This window comes from Physella acuta, unplaced genomic scaffold, assembly GCF_028476545.2.
Source record: "Physella acuta isolate Inbredline_101_S28 unplaced genomic scaffold, ASM2847654v3 ptg000402l, whole genome shotgun sequence".
NCBI lineage: Eukaryota > Metazoa > Mollusca > Gastropoda > Physidae > Physella > Physella acuta.
In genome coordinates, this window is record NW_026731921.1 from 307,053 (window position 1) to 317,298 (window position 10,246).

Sequence of the window (10,246 nt, forward strand, 5' to 3'; positions counted from 1 at the left end):
GGAAGGGTCTCAACGCCTCTGAGTCCAGTGGTACCTCAACATACGAGATGTTTTTGAGATACGACCTTTGCAGCGAGCTGCATTTTGCTTTGACATTCGAACAAGGTTTGAGATACGAGTAACCTAATTAGCGGGATTAACAATTCCTGGGGGGTAAACACTCAAAAAAGTTGCACTGATTGTGCACTGGTGCTATTTAAAGGCATTTCATAACTCATTTCTGAAACTTCATGAAAGGGAGGTAAAAAAAAAACACCTTCTTGGACAGGTTTATTTTAACAGCCTGCGTGAGGGGGTGGGGAAAGTCAGGAAATCGTGGCGAAAAAATCAAAGACTAGCGAAAATTTAGCGAAATCAACAACACATTGCGTAGTAACATTTCGGTTCAATTATTTTCGATGAAGTTTAAGCTTCGCTAAGTTTGGAGATAATCTGTAATTAGTAAGTGATTTCAAGTTTAGAGATAAAGTGGCACTACAAGGTCTAAAAGAAACAGGGGAACGAACCTTGTTTGACTCTGCTCACATGAACTGCTAGAATAGCGTCCCTTGGAGGAATCATTGCGGCTGTCGAGCTGTCTATACGAATAAAACCTTCACTCACGTATCTTGCCGTCATTTTTTTTAAAAAATTACCCATCTCTGTTCTCCATATGAATTTAGACTAAAAAGAAAATACCCTTCGTTATAAAGTGGCATCCTTAAACAAAGTCATGTGTTCTCCGATTCACCTCTAACCCCTGGCTCACCCCAAACCGTCACACATCATCAGACATCGTGCCACGTCATAACCCCAACGACCGTGATATATAACCAGCGGACGTTCAAGAGTCGTGAAGAAAACTGTCTGTGAAGGTAAGGATATTTGTTACTGTATGACCTTAATTAAACTACGACATATTTAAGATCTTTGAAATACTAATTAACTCAGATAATTAATTAACTCGGTTATTATTTAAAAACAAAAAAGCTTTGTCCTGCACATATATTTATCTGTTCAGCTTCATATTAGACTTAAGTCTTCCTAAACAATAAAAAGATTGTATCGCTTCATTTTAAAGTTGAGCTAATTCGTTTTGATGATTCGGTGGGAGGGTGGTGAATTTTTTCTGTTATGATAATAGAAATAAAAATTAATTCAACAAGAAAGGTCAGTGATAAAGAAGTAATAAATGTAGTTGAAATGGGGGCGCCAATGTTTAAATCCATGTCAGTACATCCACGTTGGTTAAATCAAGTCACAAGAGTTTCTTTCATGCATCTCTTAGAGGGGATTAATCCCCCCTCCCTGAAGAACGTCTATCGCCTATCCACCACCCCCACCCCCACCTTGAGCGAAATATAATTTATATAGAAAATATATACTTTTAACAGTGTCCTTCAATACCCCCCCCCCTTATGTGCCGGATAAAAAGTCTGAAAGAAACACTGAAAGTCACATATCTTGTGGTCGGCGTATAAACTCATTTGCTACATGGAAAGTGCAGCTATCTTTGATTTTAGAAACATGACATACCTTTATTGTATTTTGAATAGGTTGATATTTTTAAAAATACTAGATCTATTGATATTTCAAAATATTCAACAGCTAAGCTGTAACACGTTTTCAAATCGATAACAATGATACAGTATCCTTCAGCTGTTATGTGGCGGGGTTCAATATGGTCTGTGTAGGGTGGGGCAACCATTGCTCTAGCATTCCTTGAAGGTTTTAAAAAAGGTGTTGTCGGTTTTCTTCTTCTTCTTCGTTCTCAATTGATATTTTGATAGGCATTTGAAATTATTATTACTTCTCAACTTGTTATGCGCCATATGGCCATTGAATCCAATTTCAGCCTGCTTTTCGTGTTGGTTCCATACAGTGGCGTAGCGAGGTCGGGTGTCACCCGCCCCCCCCCGTTAGGAAAAAAAATATGTATATATATATATATATATATATATATATATATATATATATATATATATATATATATATATATATCGAAGGCTTGTGTCTTATTGAGCTGTCGCTGCTCCCCCCCCCGGCACTGAAAAATCTGCATACAACCCTGGATGTTGTAACATGAAACATTTTGTCTGTCGTGTGACTTCTTCTTTGTTGTTAGTTACGTATATGAGGGAGGATTTAAACTGTGCTGTGACAGGTTTTGAAAAAATTACATTTGTACCATATTCTCATTACATTTATACCATATTCTCATTACATTTGTACCATATTCTCATTACATGTATGTATTATATTCTCATAACATATGTACCATATTCTCATTACATGTGTACCATAATCTCATTACATGTGTACCATATTCTTATTACATGAGTACCAGATTCTCATTACATGTTTACCATATTCTCATTACATGTGTACCATATTCTCTTTAGAAGTGTAACATATTCTCATTACATGTTTACCATATTCTCATTATATGTGTACCATATTCTCATTACATGTTTACCTTATTCTCATAACATATGTACCATATTCTCATTACATGTTTACCATATTTCCATTACATGTTTACCATATTCTAATTATATGTGTACCATATTCTCATTACATATGTACCATATTCTCATTACATGTTTACCATATTCTCATTACGTGTGTACCATATTCTCATTACATGTTTACCATATTCTCATTACATGTTTACCATATTCTCATTATATGTGTAACATATTCTCATAACATATGTACCATATTCTCATTACATGTGTACCATATTCTCATTACATGTGTACCGTATTTTTACCAGAATACATCAACGTTACCGCTGAATGAATATTGAAACAAAAACTAAATAAAACTCCAATGGCATCCTCACGTTTTACTAAAGAAATGGGCGACTCAGATCTTTTCCTAGGTATGTTCGTGCTACTTTTATAAATCTAGTTGCACAAGTCCATAGTAAAATGCAATTATTTCCATATTTTAAAAATATGTTTAATTTTTCAAAGCTAGAAAAATGTACATTCAAACGGTAAAGCGTATTACATTTCTTACGACGGCTGAAAACATGTCACATTTTCTATACGATTACAAATTGTAAACTATTTTCTAAAGGAACCCACGAGGTACAAGAATGTATTGAAGGCCAAACTGAGGCAGATCTACACACACACGTGGCAAACTGTAAGAAAAATCCTGGCCATACAGGGTTTATTCCTGTAAAAAAGTTTAGAAAAGAACATCTTCCTCCCGGTTACCAGGACAGTGACATCTATGACGTCATCAATGCCTTTCGATGCCTGACTGTACAGATATCCGTTAAGTTTACAAGTCTAAACAGACCAGAATTTGAGTTCGATACTGAAAAACCATATCCTTGCTACAAATATAGAGGCAAAAAGGAATTAAGAAATGGAACTGGGAAAATATGGCGTGTGTACCCAAATCTGAAAGAATTTTGTGGAGACGGAGTTTGTCCATGTCCTGAATGTAAAAAATTGGCTGCACCACACAAAAATTGTCATCAGGTGTGGGTGGTGACAGCCAGACACGTGATCTTTGACTCAACTGAGGCGAGACAGTCCAGCTGTAGGTTGTGGTTTGATGATGATCAAAGTCCAGTGGTTAAGATTTATGGGTTAGAGGCGTGTGGGATATCGTACAGTAACCAAGACTTTAGTAATTTTGTTTGTGTAACCCATGACTTAGATATTGTGGAAAAACTGTTAAACTGTATTAGAAGGTATAAGGAATTGTGGGGTAAAGTACAGAAGAAATACGCGAGTAAAAATGAGGTGGACAAGGTGGCCATTGTAGTGTCACATCCTCATGGTTGTGCTAAGCAGGTCTCTGTAGGTCACTGGGTACACAGGAAGCCAGTAGGAGCGTACACGAGGTACACGTACACAACCTGTACGTGCCCAGGTAGCAGCGGGGCTCCAGTATACAGACTGGGGTGGACTGACCATCCCCACACTGGGGTCAACTCTAAAAACATCAACTACAGCGCTTCGCAAATGGACTACGATTTTAGTTTTACAGGAGAAGATCTGGACCAACTCAGATTGAATGAGTGTGACCCCACGGCCACGTTAGCTTTCTCCAACGATACAATACAATCGATTATGAACTAATAGCTGACAATAATAACATGACTTTACTGCGGTTGTGTTTTGTATTTGTCCATCTGTAATAGAAGGCAGGGCAAAAGTAAAAAATATTGCATACATATCTATTTAGATTGTAGCAGTTTTGGAAATGAAGATCGGTGTAAATATAATTTCATCGTCATTTTTTTTTGTCGGTGCCCCAGACACATGGCGCAGTTGTAGAAAGCTCTTTCCGCTTTTGCCGGTTTCTGGCAATTTTTTTCCAGCCCCCAAGATAGTCCTGTATATGTCCGTTGTTTTCTGCTCTGTGTCTCCACGCTCGATTGACACTACCTGTTTTCTATGTTTTTTTCTTTGAGGCGTCTGATTAAGCGCCATTGTTGTACTTTCATCTGGTTTTATCCTTAATACATCGCCAATCATTTTTCGATTACATCTTATTGGCTTAAATATCTGTTTTTAGTAGCCCACCTTTGGAGAAAGTGTTGGCCAACGAATAACTTATCTTTCGGAGACTCTTAGTTTGGAAGAAATCCAGAATTCAATGCCATACTGAAGAACGCTAATGACATTACTTTTGAAAAGTCTGAATTTGGCCTTGAATGTGAATTTATCATTTTCCATCTTTTTAGTTTGCCTGCAACAGTTTTTTTTTGGTTTATTAATTTTGGTTCCGTCAATATTTAATTTGAGACTTCATCCTTTTAGCAAAAGAATTAATTCTGTGAGTTTTTCGTGTATGTCTTTATGGTTACAAGATAGGTGTGTTAAATCATGTGGCTAGTGGTTTGTCTCTATCTGATGCCTCGCTTTGTCCGTAGTTTGTGTCATCATCCAATCAATTACTAGGTTAAAAGCAGTAGGGGCAGAACAGTCTTGTTTGACACCTGTAGGAACTATAAATGGGCCAGTACTATGGCAACCACATAGAACTATGCATTGGAGCCCTTCAAATATGATTTTGATGGCATGTATGATTTTTCTCTGAAATACCTTGTAAGATTTTCTTGAGGCTATTTCTGCCTGAGCTATCAAAAACGTTCACATAATCTATGAATAGTACATAGAGGGACCATTCCATTCAGATTTTTTCACTAGTATTCGTCTCAAAGTAACTACCGGTCATTGCATGATTAGCCTTTCATAAATCCAGCTTGTTAATTCCTCATTTTGTCTTCTGCAACTCTGCCTAGAATGTTTATCTAGAATGTATTACTGATTAGTGGTAGTAGTTTGGTGCCTCACCAGTTTTCAAATGTTCATGTCTTTGTTGTTAGCAGTTTTTCTTTCTTTGGAGCCATTTTTACTGTTAAAGACTTTTTTTGCAAAAATTACAAATGGTGTGTATTCCTGCATATATACTGATTGTGCTTTTCTTGATTTGAGTTTCAGTATAGCTGCTTGCACATCCAATACTTGTATGTGTCTAGTGTGTGTGTGGCCTAGTTATATGTGACTTGCTGGTGTGTCAATATGTTAAGATGGTGGCGGTCTGTTAATTCGCTTAGAATTAGAAATATAGTAAACATTTTATCAACTGTTTGATAAAATGTCATTGTTTTATTGAATTACCAGTCGTAATTGATGTATCAAAGAAGTAAAAAATCCAAACATATATTTATAACAGAAAGGCAGACCCCAAATATTATATTATTCTTTTTTACATCTTTGATCTTACATAATGCAAATATTTGAAGATCGTATGTTGCTCCTAGATAAACTGTAATTAACCCTTCTAAAATGCTATTGTAATAACTTGCACTTCTCGAGAGGCATATTTTGATTCTATAATGATTTTATGAACAGAAGTTCAGTTCCATTTCTAAAATAATTAATAATTTATTAGTAAGTCTGTAGTTTTATTTGACAAAATAAACATTTGTTTTATTTACTTTCTTTTTAGTTTAACGTATATTAAGTATTTATAAAGGTAGCTATTGGTGTACAGTATAGTATGGCCTATATCTTTTTAATACTACCTAAGCAGGTTGATGGTTACCCACTGACATATGGGAGGGGAGTGAGAGGAACACAGTAACAGACACAATCGATATGAACACATTAATGCTAACCAAGCACGCTGTCAAGCGTGTAAATCGTTTGTTCAGTTTTCAGGCGAGTGTCGTCAAATGTAGAACATCGGCATCTATTTCAAGCGATTGTGTAACACTTCAACCAAACAAATATAGACAGGTTACACACTAGCCATAATACAATCTACTCTATTATATAGTATATATAACACTTTTATGATGAAGGTAAATTTCGATCAGACACTCATTCACGAAGTGACAATTACATGATGTAAACATAAATAAATATATATATAAATGTAACCATAGCATTGTCCGCGACGTTACTAATGTGAAAAAAAACTTAAAGTGCGGCAATAGTAAATAAAAAATAATAATAAATTTTAAAAATGTCCAGTCTAATTTCCAAGATTAAGCCGAAAATTAATATGTAGGATTGACGAAAAGATAAAACTGACGCCAACCTAAAAATATGATTACTCATTAATACCCAAAAACATCCTAAATTAAATAAATTTATCAAATGGAAATATCTCTACCCAAACATAAGCTTTATTTACAACATGATAAAAATTCATAAATAAATTTCTGGTGTGTAATTCCTAAAAAATATATAATGTATTTTAATATTTACTTGCTTCAAAAACTATTTTAACGCCTTCCTAAGTAACAAGCTTTCATGCTTTATTCTTTAAGTCTACAGCTAACATCATTTTAAATTATTTTATTTAATCTTTTTCAAACCTCAAATCAGAAGGGAAAAAAGCATTCTACCACATATAAATCATAAAATTATATAATACGCGAAAATAACGTGTCAGAAAATCAGGAAGTGTGTCTGCTAGATCGTTGATGGAGAGTTATCTAAAAATAATTTAAAATGGAATAATACGATTGGTTGTCTATTAATATATAGTCAGCCACGTCATAACCTCAACCACCTAGCTGTAGACCCAGCAACAGTTGAGCTGTTGTAAACAAATCAGTCTTTGGTGGCTTCGATGCTTGTTGCTGTAAGTATTACATTAATATTACTTTAACATAGAGTTAAAATATAATTATACCGATAACTCTATTCATAAACCAGAAACGCGTATCCTTCATAACGATACAGCTCCAATGTGGCCTTACCTTAATGTTTCCTAAATGTTAAATCATTGTAGTGACACACTGACATTCCGTCAGTGCAGTGGAGCGTGTCACATGATATATCAACGCGAGAACGAACTGGTAACAAAACACTAGATACAGGCTCGGTCTATGTAACAAGAAAATAGACTCTAATAAACACAGTCCACAACAGTCATTCACAACAGTGCACTAACTTATAACATGTAAACATTTCGTTTGTCTACGTGCTTAGTTTGAAAAACAATATATATAAATATATATATATATATATATATATATATATATATATATATATATATATATATATATCTTGGCCAGAATACCACAACTTTACCGCTAAGGAAAATTACTCTAAACAAAACTAAGTAAAACTTCAATGGCAGCTGCAAGTTTACCTAAAGAAACGGATGATGCGGATCTCTTCCGAGGTATTTTTCTACGATTTTTAGAAAGTCATTAGCATTCGGCAATAATAGAATTTAACGGTTTCAATTATTTACACTGTATTTTGTGCTAGAATAATGGGCATTCTAATATTAATTAAGCATTATTTCGTTAATTTATAATGGCTTATGCGAAATCATAATTTGCTTTAACTCAGAACAACCTAAACATTTTCTATAGGGTACAATTTTAAAAAATATATACTTTTAATAGGAACCCATGAGGTACAAGAATGTCTTGAAGGCCAAACTGAGGCAGATCTACACACACACGTGACAAACTGTAAGAAAAATCCTGACCATACAGGGTTTATTCCTGTAAAAAAGTTTAGAAAAGAACATCTTCCTCCCGGTTACCAGGACAGTGACATCTATGACGTCATCAATGCCTTTAGTTACCTGACTGTCAGGATAGCCGTTAACTTTACAAGCACGGACAGGCCGAATTGTGTGTTGGGTACTGGAGATCCATATCCTTTCCACAATACCAGGGGAAAGAACGTATTAAGAACTGGGACTGGGAAAATATGGTGCGTGAGCTCAAACCTGGTAGAATTCTGTGCAGACCATACTTGTCCATGTCCTGAATGTGAAAATTCGGCTAAACCACAGAAAGAATGGGTTCTGCTTTGGATGTCGACAGCCAGACACGTGATCTTTGACTCAACTGAGGCGAGACAGTCCACATGTAGGTTGTGGTTTGATGATGACCAAAGTCCAGTGGTCAACATTTACGGATGGAAGGCATGTGGGATATCATTTACTGACCAAGACTGGTGTACTTTGGTTTGTGTAACACATGAAATTGAAATCGGTGAAAAACTGTTAAACTGTATTAGAAGGTTTGATGAATTGTGGGGTAAAGTAAAGAAGAAATACGGGAGTAAGAATGAGGTGGACAAGTTGGCAATTATAGTGTCACATCCTCATGGCTGTTCTAAGCAGGTCTCTGTAGGTCACTGGGTACACAGAAAAGATGTACCTAGATCTCTCGGGTACACCAGGTACACGTACACAACTTGTACATGCCCTGGTAGCAGTGGGGCTCCCGTATACAGGCTGGGGTGGAGTGACCATCCCCACACAGGGGTCAACTCTAAAAACATTAACTACAGCGCTGCGAAAAAGGACATGGATTTTAGTTTTATTGGAGAAGATCTTCATCAGCTGTGGTTGAGTGAGGGTGATAACTCGACTAGCAGTGTGGCGTTAGCTTTGACTAACTATGTAATAAAAGAGTCGATTATAAAATAATAACTAGCAATAGCAGCATGAAATCGCTGGGTAGCGTTTTAGTATTATTCCATCTCTTAAGACAGGTCAAATGTAATAGACACACCTGTCTAACTTGTAGCAAGTTTCCAAAACATACTACTTTTCGACATGTGTTTTCAAAGTTTTGGTTCAGCTAATATTCATGACTGATTAGACGTAGACAATCGCTAGGATATAATGTTTCAATATCCCATATCCCATTTTACGAATTTTAAAATTCGACGTGATGGTTAACTTATATAAAACATAGATATGACAGAAACATGACATAGTTCTTGTTCCCATGTGTGTACCAAGACATTTGTAAACAAACCCCCACATATATGCATTTCTTTAATTAAACATTCTGTGTGACAAATGCATCAGCAACAATGTTCATTTAAAAGTAATATCAGTTTATAAGTAGCCTTCACTCATTACTTATGCTTGCAGTTTTTATTTGTAAAACTCTTATTAATTATATTAAATAGTTTGCAGTTACCTATGTTTTCAAACGAAATTTCGTTTTTATTTACATTGTTTAATTAACTGATTATATTGTAGGACTTTCAAATGGTTTGTGTGTAGAGTTGGTTGAATCTCGACAAGTACCAACTATAACAACACTTAGAGAATATCAAATGATCATACTCAATGAGTGATTGTGGTAGAAATCAGCTTTTATAATGTGTAGTCCATTTATTTCAACACACAAGTGTCCTAAACAAATCAAGTGAATGTCACGACCTCACATCACTCTCTTTCCCCATACCAACTAAATTTCACGCTTTTCTTTATAGTTATTTAAATAGTAGTCTATAATTTATTTTCTACTTTTTAGTGCATTATTACATAAAAGCTTGTTATTAAAACGTTTATAATAAAATGTTTTAGTACTTAACATGTTTTTATTTACAATAGAGTTACATGACTAAAAAACATTGCGCAGCTATTGAACGTGATGACGCTCTTTTGTCGTGATGACGCGTGTGGATAGAACAGCCTACTAATTTGATCAAAATTTTAATTAATTCATAAAAAATTAATCAGGAGACCAATTAATTCAAATTTTTATATCACGATGCATTGTCTTCATGTCTTGACCCAAGTATCAATTACGAACCGTATCTGTCAGTTAGAAGTGCCTGCAATTTTGCTCGACCGTTTCGATCTAGACAGATAGACTGACGACAGACAGAAGAAGCGAAGCGAGTTAAATAAAAGCTTGTAAAAAATTAATACAAAACGTTTTAATAACAAGCGTTTATGTAATAATGCACTAAAAAGTAGAAAATAAATTATACACTACAATTTAAATTACTATAAA

The 10,246-nt window shown here is 35.1% G+C and overlaps 2 protein-coding genes across 2 annotated transcripts; both read left to right on the top strand.

The window, feature by feature from the left end:
- Positions 1-799: 799 nt before the first annotated feature.
- On the top strand, positions 800-5,906 carry LOC131942332 (uncharacterized). Its single transcript, XM_059302144.1, has 3 exons — positions 800-854; positions 2,756-2,863; positions 3,064-5,906. Exons 2-3 carry the CDS (start codon positions 2,812-2,814, stop codon positions 4,080-4,082), a joined length of 1,071 nt encoding a protein of 356 aa, XP_059158127.1. The 5' UTR covers positions 800-854; positions 2,756-2,811; the 3' UTR covers positions 4,083-5,906.
- Positions 5,907-7,015: 1,109 nt separating this feature from the next.
- Positions 7,016-9,418, top strand: LOC131942359 (uncharacterized). Its single transcript, XM_059302192.1, has 3 exons — positions 7,016-7,104; positions 7,541-7,650; positions 7,880-9,418. The coding sequence occupies exons 2-3, from the start codon at positions 7,599-7,601 to the stop codon at positions 8,917-8,919; spliced, it is 1,092 nt and encodes a 363-aa protein (XP_059158175.1). The 5' UTR covers positions 7,016-7,104; positions 7,541-7,598; the 3' UTR covers positions 8,920-9,418.
- Positions 9,419-10,246: the final 828 nt, after the last annotated feature.

Bases quoted from the DNA above. Each gene is read 5' to 3' on its own strand.
- LOC131942332 (XM_059302144.1), top strand. From the start codon at position 2,812: ATGGCATCCTCACGTTTTACTAAAGAAATGGGCGACTCAGATCTTTTC. The intron at 2,864-3,063 runs GTATGTTCGTGC...TATTTTCTAAAG, and splicing joins CGACTCAGATCTTTTCCTAG to GAACCCACGAGGTACAAGAA.
- LOC131942359 (XM_059302192.1), top strand. From the start codon at position 7,599: ATGGCAGCTGCAAGTTTACCTAAAGAAACGGATGATGCGGATCTCTTC. The intron at 7,651-7,879 runs GTATTTTTCTAC...TACTTTTAATAG, and splicing joins TGATGCGGATCTCTTCCGAG to GAACCCATGAGGTACAAGAA.